A 13,260-nucleotide genomic window follows, 5' to 3' on the forward strand; every position below is an offset into this window, starting at 1 on the left:
CGTCACTTCTGCTAGCAGTCTAATGGGGAAGAGACATGAAACACAACATGAAGAACACGCCTGCAGCATCCTCAAACGCCTGAAATAAAACTTCACTCCACTCTCAATTCCTCTTGACTGAGACTCAACTCACATCTGTGTGTTTTTCCCTCATTTGATACACGTCATGCTTTGTTTGCATGCACTAGCCTTTTCCTCCGCAGGCAATCTCCTAGCAACTGGTGCCATGACAAGATAATTCATGGGCATCATCCCTCTTATTGGATCTGGAATCGATCAACAGGGTGAACGCAGCGGCAGAGAAGAAAAGCTTACAAGAAAAACAAGGGAAACACACACACACACACACACACACACATCTTATGCCATGCCACTTTAGTAACTTCTACTTGTAGAAGAGAAGAGAAGGGAGGGAAAGAAAATGTATAGAGAAAAATAAACAGAGATTTTATAAATCGAAAAACAGGCAGAGGGGAAGATAAATAATGAGTGATGGTGTGAGAAAAAGAGAGGAATGTGAAAAAAAGGAAGGGATAGAAGGGAAATAATAAATGAGAAAAGAAGAAAGAACGGAAATAATGGGAAAGAAACAAAAAGGAAAAAAAGTGATTTGAGAGAGAGAGAGAGAGTGAAAAGAGATAGGAAAGAGAAAGTGAAATACTGGAGAAGTGAAGGAGAGAGAATGTGATGGAAACAGACAGAACATAAAGGAGACATAAATACTAAGAAAGGGATAAGAAACAGAAATAGTGTAAAATGTGAAAAGATAAAGAAAGAGGAAATAGGATGAGAAAGCACTAAGAAACTAAGAGGGAGAAAAAGAAGAATAAAATGAGAACGAGTGAGAGAGTGATTGAGAGACAGAAGGATGAGTGTATGTGTTTCCTTTTGTTCAGCTAATGTAGTTTCCCTCCACTTTGCTAAATAAACATCAGTATTTATGTAAAAGCTGCTAGTAGACAGTGATGGCTGAATTAAGCCCCGCCTCTCTTATGATCAGAAATTCACGGCACATCTCCGACAGTGCGAGCGCTCTGAGGAAGTGTCTGCTACGGCGATGTCTGCAGAACGTCAATAACCTGATGAAGATAATGGTTTAATCACATTAACATTTACGGAGCATCACTTATCATCAGACCTGCTCACATTTCCACTTCCTGTCCCGCTCTGTTTCCGAGCAGACAAACACAGGCCGATGTTCAGAGCCAGGGGGAGGGGCGGGGTTCTGTGTGACAGAAATGTCATCATCATGACACTTGACATTTTCATGATAAGTGATAGAGTGTGTAGCATGATATTTTTTCTTTTGTCTGTGGTCTGAGAATACAATGTTTCCAATGAATAAAACAATGTGTTTTGATTATTTATTACAATGTTTTATTTAAATTCACACTGACAACTAACAACATCTTGGCAACTACTAAGCAATATCAGGGAAACCTTTGGCAATACCATTGCAACCACATTGGAGCGCTGTGGCACCCATCTAGTGTCCACCTACTGTAGCAGTAGCAACCACCAAGGACATCACAGCAACCACTTACTGTAGTAACACAGCTTTGTAGCAACCACGTGGGATCTGGGATAAACCACTTGGTATAAAATAGCACCTTATCACTTAGCAAACATTTTAACATATGTCCTAGAAAACCATAGCAACAACCTAGAAACACCAATATCTATTAATTAATAACACCACAGCATCCACCCAGCAGCAACCACTTAGAAACACCACAGCAACCACATGTAAACCAACTAAAATAGTTGAATAACCCCTAGTAGTGAAACAAGGGACACTAAAAGCTCAGCAGTATACGCAAGATGTTGCCACCTTGGCAACATGATGGAAACCACCTGGAACTTTTCAAGTTTACAGTTTGGAAAAATCATTGCTTAATTACATTAAATCATGTGAGCTAATGACGGAATAGAACACCATGTGCTAACTGGGGGTGTCCAGGAAAAATCTGGAATCTGGGTGAAAACACTCTCATTGCAGAGATAAAAGGTTTTAAATACCATGCTCTGTATATTATGCATATTGCCTAGCTCAGGGAGGTGTCTTTCAACCGTGGGCCGAAGCACTGCCAGCTGACAAACTGACACGAGCTGTCTGAAATAGCAGAACTGAATGATTGGAGGTTTAATAGTTGTGAGGAAAGCGGTGTTTTCTGGCAGAGGGAGGACATTAAACGCCTTTAGGTGGTAATTATCTACGTTATGGACGTCATCACTGTGTTTCTAATGCTAATAGCCTCGGCGGCAATCAAAGCCCGAGCAGGAAGCTGTTCTGTTAATATTCTGGCAGAGGCAAAGCATGAGGAGAAACCAGCTTCACATTCAACAGAACAAGGACAAAAATCTCCTCAACATCATAATATCTGACTTACTTTAAAAGTCAGTGCTGGTGTCTGTATACTGAAGTCGTCTAATAAAAAAAATATATAAATAAAAAGCATACACCCAGATTGTGGTAAATCTCTTTATGCAGTTATGGTTTAATAAGGTGTAAACATTCTTCCCCTATTGCTCTACATTCGGGAAAAATTACATTATTGGCTACCTTTGGGTAGTGTACCTTTTAGTGAGAGATCGCAAGATCGCAAGACATATGCCTCAGACAGACAGTTACCACTGTCTAGGCCTTCCATCTGCTTTATGTGCAGTGGTGTCATAAACAAGAAGCCTGGACATCTACAGATTTAATGCATAATCCAGGCTCTGTTTTAGATCCAGCAATGGTCAGGTTTGAGTATAAGAGAGACCTTAAGGCTAAACACTATAATCCTGCCCTAACAGCTGATGTGATCTTCTGGGGAGCAATCACATAAGACAGTCAGTCACCTCTAGTAGTTTTACAAGGGACATCTTGACATGGCAGGGCTTCCAACCCACACACAGAGACCCACACACACAAAGTCTCTATCAATAAAATTGCCATACTTCCTATGCCTGCCTGGTTGCCAGATTTATCACCAATTAAGCTTTTCTTTTATATGAGCAGATGGGATGCCAGTTTCAGCAACATATGATTGATCAGGATCTACAGGCCCAGCTGCAACATATGTTGGTAAAAGTCCCACACAATACCTATATGCCCACATGTACATAATGTACAGTTTGGTTTAGTCTATGGGTTTGATATTCAAGATTCAAGAGTTTTACTGTCATATGCACATCAAAAAATAGGCAGTTACACTGTAAGAGTTTCATTGTACAGTATAACTGCCAGTTTGCCATGAATATAACAATAAAACTCTCGAATGCCATTTTGAATGCCAAACCCATATGCTCAGAGCAGATGTTTCTAAAAAAAAAGCTGTTACTCCTGAAAACACTAAAAGCACTGCTAAGATTAAAGGAAAAGGAAATGTCTAAATACCGTTTCTGAGTGAAGATACTTGGAAACATTGCAGGTAGTGCAGAGATTAAATTTGGTGTGGGAGTGTGTGTTCACAACTGCTGAAAGAGGGAGAAGTAGCTTCTGCAGATGTGCACCCCAGGGTTCACATGCAGAGTCTAGCCAAAACAGTAAAAGTGAGAGAAAGAGAGAGCGAGGAGGATACGTCTGGATGAATAATAGTGTGGAGGCAGAGCACAGAACAGAGCTTTAGGGTTCTGCAGGTCATAGAATAAGAATGAAATCTCTCAGACAGAGGAAAATACGAGGACTCCAAGTATCTCTCAATGCTCTTCTCTCACTCGCTTTCTCTCTCTAGCCAAATTTATATATAAATATTTCACACAATTTATGCACAATTACAGAATAATGAAAATAAGTTGTGTTCCCATCCACAAACAGTTATGTCAAAAAAACCCAAACCCTTTGATTACATAGGATACCAATGCAGGATGCCATCAGAACAGTCTGGAGTAGTACAGAGATTTAACACTTCAGATATAAAGAGTTAAATTTCCATGCCACTTGTTTTGATGTCACCTCATATCTTGCTATCCTTTTATCAGAATCGTCTACAGTCATTTTATGAAGGTGTACTTTTTAGTTCATAGTTTAGAGAAGCTGGGCAAGACAAGCAGTGGCCTACCTAATAAGGGGTCAGCAGTCTACATCATGCTACCCTGATGGTAGCCATTAAAAAAAACACCTGGGAGTGCAAACACACCAGACAGTTCTGGGAGAGCAGTACGGTGGCACTTTTTTGGATGAGATTTAACTTTACCATGGCTTTGTACAAGATTTTTTTGTTGCCGCGCATTCCTAGAAACTTATCAGTTCTGGTAGATATCCAGTGTTAAATAGAACATAGTATAGTGTGGTATACAGTAGTATAGATTAGTATAGGTTAGTATAAGGTAGGGTAAAATAGGTAAGTATAGGGTAGTGCGGAAACGTGGCATATGTGCAACAAGCGTTCATTGTGGTGTATAGGCTTCTCCATTTCTCCCTTCCTTTTTCTTTTCTTTTCATCTTTCCTACCAATCGTTCCATTCCTCTCATACTTACATTTTTCTTATTCATTTCTTGTATTTATCCCCTTCTTTCTGTTATCCATTCCCCCTCATTTCTCTATACATCCCTCTCTCTCTCTCTCTCTCTCTCTCTCTCTCTCTCTCTCTCTCTCTCTCTCTCTCTCTCTCGTGCCACTTGACTACATCAGTTTAATGAAATTACACATGCTGCTGCGGCGGCGGCGCTCATGAAAGGAGGCGATCATCTTTCACTGAGAATGAAAGGCTGAGCGAAAGTGAAGCAGTGAAAGGCAAAAGCGAACAAACCAGCAAACTTGAAAGGAGGCAGAAAATGAGGTCCTGTCCCTCGTCTCCTCTCCCCACACTGTTTTCTCTTGTTCTCTTCGACCACAATTACACCAGGCACAAAAGTGGCGGGGGAGGCAAGACAGGAGGGAGCGCTGAGGAGGGAGGCCTAATCGCTCTGGTTTTATATTCACTCCCTCCATCTCTGTCTGTCTGTAACTTCACCCTCATGCATACAACAGCTATTATATAGGCACTCTGGAGCTGCTGCCCTGGGTGACTCTATGGCATAGCCAAGGATTCTGGGAAATGTAGTCACTAGAGGCAGTGCGTTTATTAAAGGCTCTTTACTGCCCGCTCATTGGCATGGAAGTTAAACAGATTTTTATTACAAGCATGGTGATGGTAGATTAGGTTGTGTACAAATAAAACAATGAAAGAGGCTTTAATGGCTTTAAACAGTATACAAAAAAAAATTGTCAGAAGGTTTCTTTTTCTGCTAGAGTTCCTTAATCCTGTCTATATAGCAATGGTCAGGTGCTTGAACTATTAACGTTGACCCCGAAAGAGCCTTTGCATTCGTTTTGCTGTCTATGAAAAGTTCTGAAAGTGCAGTTTTTAGTTTTTTACTACATATTCTTAGTTATTTTTAGTGTTTAAATATTACGTAAGACATTTTTCACTACTGGATAGAGTCACCTAGAGAAGAGAAGTGGAAACTGCAATTTGAGCCAGCAAGGACATGCTTAACACATGTATTTCTAGACAAGCCTTCTACACTTTTTATCTATTTTTTACTTATTTTTATTAACATACTGTAAATCTAGTATATTTGCATTGTGTCATGACAAACGAACTAAGAGAAAAAAAAAATGCTCAAAATGAATTTGCATTGACATCTACTGAAAGTGAATGTTTTATCCCTCTATATATTTTATAATTTAGAGATGTTTTACTATAAATGTGTAGTTCAGAAGGAATCCACAAGAGGTTAATTATATTTATTTTCTTATCTGTTGGTGAAATTGATGGGGTGATAGGTTGCATTGTTTCACATATTTTTGTTTAATTAAAAAATGCCTTTAGCGAGTATTTTCTTGCCACTGTCGCTTTGTGCTTCTGTGCTTAGTCTCTGTTAAGCTGCTTTGTGACAGCATTTGCTGTGAAAAGTTCTATATGAATAAGTTTCTTTTTTACTGAATAAAATATTATGCAAGAATTGACATTGCTCATAACTGGGCTGCTCATATAGTACGGAAATTGAACTTACAGTGTGAGCCACTGCTAAAGGACACGCTTTACACATGCATTTATATACAAGCTGACAGAAGATACAGAACTGTCACTGAAATTCAAAGAGGCATGTGGCCTGATGGCAACAGAACAAAATTACAGGATTTTACACAAATATAACTCAAGTTACACATCACTGCACAGTTGCTGAACATTATCTTGCTTGCTGTACCAAAGTTACATAGTGCAGTCAGCAGTTTAATAAGCCTGGAGTAGTGATCATCAAGACGCTATTCAAAAAAGTTGTTAAAGGGTAGAAATGCTGCTTCAAACTGGACATACACACATACAGAGTCTCTCTGACATCCTGTACTAGAGCTACACACTTACTCATATCTTCTAACTCTAATAATTGTTTATGAGTGACCATAAAACATCTTCTCTCGGTGTCCTGCTCTTCCCTGACCAATAAAACCTAAATCTTTGCCAGACCCCAGATAAAATACTGCTTTAACACAGTTAGTGTAGCACACTGATCTATTTTCGCACACACACACACAGCTTTGAAAATTAAAACTTCCCAATTTCAGTGCGCACACACCAACACACATAATATGCTTTAACAAGTTGTCTGCCTCTCATGTATTCCATCCCTCAAGTCTATTTGCAAGGTGACTCCAATAAATTAACTTCTGCAACCCCTTTAAATATAAACTCCAAGAACGCTCCCACTTGGTCCCACAAACCTCATCCCTCACGATTCGACATACATTTACAACCGCCCAACCAAAATGCACACAGCCTGAGAGAGAAGCAGTGTGTAACCTCCCTCCCACTGCTGATTAATGCTCGAATACAAGCTTTAATACATATAGACATGTGATCTCAAGTGAACATGAGATATTTATTTAACATCAAGGTATATTTATATTAATATAAATGCAATTTTAATGTGAGGAATAAGCTAGGACACCCAAATACGCACAACAGCATTAACTCTCTACACTAGACACTCCAGAGCTTGGCTGAACGAGTAAAATATACAAGAATAACTGTAGTAACTGGATGGAACTAGTAATATTGTTTGAAATATTTATAGCTGTTAAACAATGGAAGAATCCAGCATTTAAAGCAGGATTATGTAGCATTCTGCCTTAAAATAACTTCAATAGCTTTTCTGACTGTACTTGGAAGAAGAGCTTCTCTATTGTTGCCACTCTGGGCTTGTAATGCTGCAAACTGCACTATGTAACTTTGGTAAAGTATACACAGCACTGTGTAAGTCATATGTTACTCTACTGCCTCACAATGTCCACATAATGCTTTACCGTTTTTTTTGTTTTTTTTGGTGACTATTCTGTATCATCTCTCAGCTTGTCCAGAAATGCATGTGTAAATCATGCACTGTAGGAGTGCTTTAAAGCTCAGTTGCACAAATACTAACTCATATATAATGCTGCGATAGATGTTGTAGGTGATATGAACTTCAGGTGGTTGCTGTGTGGATGCTAATTGGTCATATGGTGTTGTGTGGTGGTTTCTATGAAATCATAAGTGACTGAATATGGTGTTCCAATAGGGGTTGCTAAGGTAATATAAGTGCTCAAGACATAAGTCACGCAAGCACACACACGCACGCACACACAAACACACACACAAACACACACGCAACCACACACACACACACAAACACACACACACAAACACACACACACACAAACACACACACAAACACACACACAAACACACACACAAACACACACACACACACACACACACACACACACACACACACACACACACACAAACACACACACACACACACACACACACACAGCAAGCCAGACCGACTGATTGATTGATCAGATAGTGTATAAAGCCTCTCTCACTGTCTGTGGCTTTAACTGTGTGGTCAGAAGCACCTGCAGTAAACCGCTTTCAGCTCGACCTGGCAAATCCCCCTCAAGGCTCAGGCTAAGGCCAGGATTCTGCAGAACAAGCAAAGCGTCCTAAACAGGCTATGAATTCTGGGAGATTTTCCCTTGAAGAGTCAAGTCACTCGCTTCCACCAGATCACTCTTACAAATTAGGAAATTATACTGAGTACTGCCACTACCTGGAACATCATAAGAGTGAAAAAGAGCAAAAGAAAAGATCACAAAACAAATGAAACAAGACAAAAAAAGAGCTCCTGTAATTTAATCACACTTCACAACTCCAGACCTTTAGAAAGTAAGCATTTTAAGTATGAAGAAAGTGAGGAAAGAAGAACAGAAAGCAAGATAAAAGAGTTCACTCCCATTTAAAATCAACCCCTGCTCTTCCAGCTTTCTGTACGCCTCTGATAAGTTGTCCTTTCTAAGCACCAAAGTTTGAGTTTGAGTTATGAATAATTTATGTTTGCCTTTCTATTCTGTTCTCCTCTTCAGTTCCCCCTGTGTATCAATAAAAAACATGGACTGTGATCAAATTCCCATTTATGATCACTATGTAATAATAAACCAAGAAAAACCCAAAAATAAGCTTAATTCAGAGGTCATAATCAGTTTGCAGAAGAGGGAGCGTCAATGCCTTAGGGGAATATAATTTATTTTAAATCAAATGTCTGTTACTTTGTACTTCATCTGTATAAAAGCTCTTAAAGTCAGATCAAGTCTGAATAATGCCTTAAGGCCTTTAAAAGCAGAGCACCATCTGTCAATCATTCTAGTTCCACCTCATGTTTTACCATACAGACAGACAGATAGATAGAAAACAGAACAAAACCATTCAGCAGCATTATGATTTTATATATATATATATATATAAACCTCATTCAAACAATGTATAGTAACTGAAAGCTTGTGGGTTTGTGCACATATACATTATAAGTGTATGTATGTGTTTGTGTGTATGTAAATGTGTGTTCATGATAGAGAGAAAACTAGAGTTTTTTTGTTCACTCTGGAATTTTTCCAGACGCACCGAGACTTAGGCAAATGCAATTTACAAACAAACATGCGGTAATTGCGAACACTTAGAAGTTGGTTTGTGGGAGTGTGATTTTAATCTACGAGCTTTTGTCTGGTACAGTGCCAGACTGAGAATTACAATAGGATGGGAGCTACTGATTAAGTCTGTGAGCGTGTGTAGGTGTGTGTGTGTGTGTGTGTGTGATTGTATGTGTGTTTGTGTAAACAGGGCAATCACTGTAGCTTGTGTCAACAGAGGCAGCAGAACATTCAATTTGACATCAGTGCCAAGAACATGACCTTCAGAAGCTCAGCGTGATCTTTTAAAAGGCAGGATAAAGAACAGATAAAAAAAATATATCAGTCCACTTACCCACTTGGGATGAGTCACCTGAAGAGAGAGAGAGAGAGAGAGAGAGAGAGAGAGAGAGAGAGAGAGAGAGAGAGAGAGAGAGAGAGAGAGAGAGAGAGAGAGAGAGAGAGAGAGAGAGAGAGAGAGAGAGAGTTAGATGTGTGATTCACACAGAACAAGTGTGCATGTTATGACTGTTTAATAAAACAATATTATAAATTACAACCTTATATTTACATTGTTTACACACCACACACACACACACAAAAACAGCAATAAAGTGCAGTGCAGTGCATCAACATTCATTCTAACTAATCTGATCAACACATTTGCATGCACTTGGTTAACCAGGTCATGGAAAAACTCCAGGTTAATATAAGGCAGACAATAATGCATTGCAATAATTGACTTTGCAACCACCCAGTTATGTCAAAAACAAACATGTGACAAACATTTTTTTTTTTTTTTTTACCGTTTACCAAGATATGGATTTGTATGGTTTCAAACTGTTCATATCATTGATCTTCTTACACCTCTCTTTATATTTCTATAAGATAATAATGTATTTTTATCTGTCATATTGAATTATATTTGCAAACCTGAAAGAAATCAGAGTAAGTGTACATATATGCTGTAAAATCAGATCACTGAGCTAAACTTATGCATGCTTTACTAGATTTACAGGCCTTATATAATATATATTCCAAACTCCCTTTAAATTGGAGTATTCTCTTAACATGACCAATGAATGACCAGTGCCTGACCAAACACTTTATAATGAACAGATCAATATACATGAACATTACTGTAACCTTAAACATAAATCTACTTTAAATGTAATCCTCCAAATGCTTTATGTAAACTCTAATCTGATAGATTAAATGGTTATGCAGCAGTTTGCACTTTTGATTAATAACTAAATCATTAACTCAGGGTTTAAGGTGTCTCACATGCCCAAAGGAAACATCTATTGCTAAAATGTAAATATTTGATGTTGTTTGTCAGAGATGTTACTCCTTAGATCTGTAATAAAAGTTAAGGTTTTAATCTCAGGACAGCCATTTAAGCAACTAAAATTGCTATTTTCTTTTCATGTGATCTTATTGAATATGACTGTCATACTACGAAGATCATGTTATTTATTTTTGATTTTCTTCCTTATTTTTCATACTATTCACAATAAAGATGCTACAAATGTTTCTTTAGACTATGACATAGGCCAGCAGTACGGGCCACGGGCCAGATGTGGCCTGCAAGCGTCAAACATTTGGCCTGTCAGGTTGTTTGAACTATGCCCGTTCTCAGGCTTCCTATCTCCTTATAAGGTGTTTTTTTTTTCCCAACTGTGTCTCAATTCACCAGCCGGCGCAGCGGGAGTATATTAGAAAGCGATCCTGGCGACTCGGGTTCGATCCCCGCGTGAGGAGGGGTGTGTTTATTTATTTATTTTTTTCCTTTCTTCCTGGGTTTACCTACTTCCTTTCAAAAACAGATTTTATTTTTTTTGTGGCCCGCCACGTAATGGATAAGAACATGTCTGGAAACATATTTACATCTAAGATGGTGTCATATATTTAAAATTGGTAAAAAACTTACTGTCAAATCTATGCACCATCACATTCCCAGGCCTCCCCCAGCCCACTGTTACCTGAGTACTAGATTACTCTCATCTGTTTGTCATCATTTTTCTGAGTAAAAATTCCAGTCTGTTTGTTCTTTGACTTTGCAAAGTATTGCCAACATCAGCTGTTGCATACCTAGCATCATTGATGGTGTTTTACCCGCCAGTTATCGATCACTTACTATTTACCACTTCTCTACATCAGCCCCACCTCTTTATTGTTTGGGTTTATTTTACTGTGTTTTACTCTGTTCTATCTTATGGCTTACTTTGCTCTCTCCATGCCAGTTTTGATCGCTCTAGCTTACCTACTCTTTGTGACGTGTGCTTCTCATTGTACCTGAGTGTATCTGAGCTGGTTGTCAAAAAATGTATATTCTTCATTTTTACATCTGTCTCTGATTCATCTTTTCTTTCTGACAAACACATTTACATCTTCTTTACAGAACCAAAAGTGTTTTTTTTTTTCCTATGGCATTATTGAAATAGCTTTTTAGCTGCACCATTTGTAAGTTTCTTTTTATTACAACAGCAAAAAGAAAAAAAGAAAATCTTCTGAACACAAAAGAGAGTAAACCACCAAAAAAAAAAAAAAAAAAAATAGTGCAGATCATTTTACCCTTCTGAGATGCAACTACGGGTCAAACGTTCTGTTTGTTTTCCATCTTTTTCAGAACTGCAGTCTCATTCCTGCTGATAACTCACACACTGTGACCTTTCATTCATCCAGTCTTCATGAGAAATGTTCACAAAGCTTTGCGCACACAATGATACACAATGGTCATGACCTTCAGGAAGAAGAAGATGTATTGAATGGTCTGCAGGTCTTCAAGGTAAAGCAAGATAAGGTCTAACATTCCCAACTGGTCACCAACACTGACAGACAGTATTATATAGTTGAGTGTAGGTTGTGACATTAGGTGACCATTAGGATACCATCTAATGCTGTAAGTGTTACCCTGACGTTTTCTTAGCTTTAAGTTGTGATGTTAACTAACCAATATTCAACATCTACCAAATATCACATGCCAACATCATATTGGCAAACATTCCAACAATTACTTGTCAGGTATAGTAACCAATACCCATCTGATAAACCTCAGAATGTTGTTGGTTTTAAGTTTGACTGACTGGTGACATCCAGTGTTAATGAAATGCTGTTGTTGTTTGTAGACATGGGATCAAGATAAATAAGTCATGGTCATGATTTAGTAAGGCTTGGGAACAAAATGTGGCCACAGCTTAATTATATCATTCTCAAGCCTCAGTAAGTCACAGTCATTCCTTAATTACTTTGTTTCCACACCTTACTAAGTCATGACCAAAAATTAAGAAGCTCATTTCAAGACAAAACTTAATTATTTTGTTACCATGCATCAAAAAGTTATGGCCACAATTTATTTTTTTATTAATGTGGTACACAACCATTAGGGCTTCATAGTCAAGACACCAAAATTGAACATCTTTCCAACATAAGGGGTTATAGTTCACACAGTGTTTCTACTGTAACTTTAATGATCTGGACAATGTTGGGTTTTGATATTAACCCATTTTATATTATGCATTTTAAACAAAAAAAATAATTTCAATTTTCATGCATTCTTATATCCAGACCAGTCCAATTTATCTGATTGGAGTCTTGGATATTTAAAGCACCAGAGCCAGCCCCTTTTTATATTGTCCACCCACATTACATTAACCCATATTTGTATTCAGAAAACTCACAATCCTTTCTGAGGATATACACACTGTAGAGGTCATTCTGATGTAGAGAAGATGAAAAATCACTGACACTGAAAGTTGGCAAATTTTGAGAATATAATGTTCAACAAATTCAATTTCTACATCCCTTTACATCCCATCACCATCCAGTTATATTTTATTAACTCTACCCTATCTCTCATTCTCATCCCTGGTTCCACTTATCAAACCTCAAATCTTACCAGCTCCATCTATTCATGTTCATTTTATTCATTAGCATACACCTGCAGCTGGTTCTGAACTCATTAACCTTCTTATGCAGCTCATTAACAGTCATAAACACAAATATGTGCACTCCTGTTTGTGCACTTTGTTGATTTTATAAGTAAAAATATTTTAGCAAATCGTCTATACAGAACACATTAAGACATTTTATTGTACAGTTAGAGCTTAGAACTTTTATATATAAAGTTGTATGTCCTTGTATCACTTATAAAGTCAACACAAATCCCCAATGAGCCAAATGTATGCATGTGACAGTATATAGGCCTGTATATGCTGGCTGGCTCCACTCTGTGTGAAGACTTGGCGACAGTGCTGAGCATTGTAAGCCGCTTTTCTCTTTTCCCTTGTTTTCCTCTCTGTTTTCTGGGGATTGGCTCTTGCTTTGTGGTTTATGGTTTTGA

At 38.2% G+C, this 13,260-nt stretch overlaps 1 protein-coding gene across 15 annotated transcripts in view; it reads right to left on the reverse strand.

Annotated features, from left to right (window-relative positions):
* LOC103040758 (neurexin-2) overlaps positions 1–13,260 on the reverse strand; it is an 848,474-nt gene that overhangs the window by 557,890 nt on the left and 277,324 nt on the right. For all 15 annotated transcript variants that reach the window (XM_022681896.2, XM_022681890.2, XM_022681895.2 and 12 more), the window contains one exon: positions 9,274–9,291. In XM_022681896.2, coding sequence (XP_022537617.1) covers positions 9,274–9,291 — 18 coding nt within the window. The remainder of the gene's footprint in view (positions 1–9,273; positions 9,292–13,260) is intronic.

This window comes from Astyanax mexicanus, chromosome 25, assembly GCF_023375975.1.
Source record: "Astyanax mexicanus isolate ESR-SI-001 chromosome 25, AstMex3_surface, whole genome shotgun sequence".
NCBI lineage: Eukaryota > Metazoa > Chordata > Actinopteri > Characiformes > Acestrorhamphidae > Astyanax > Astyanax mexicanus.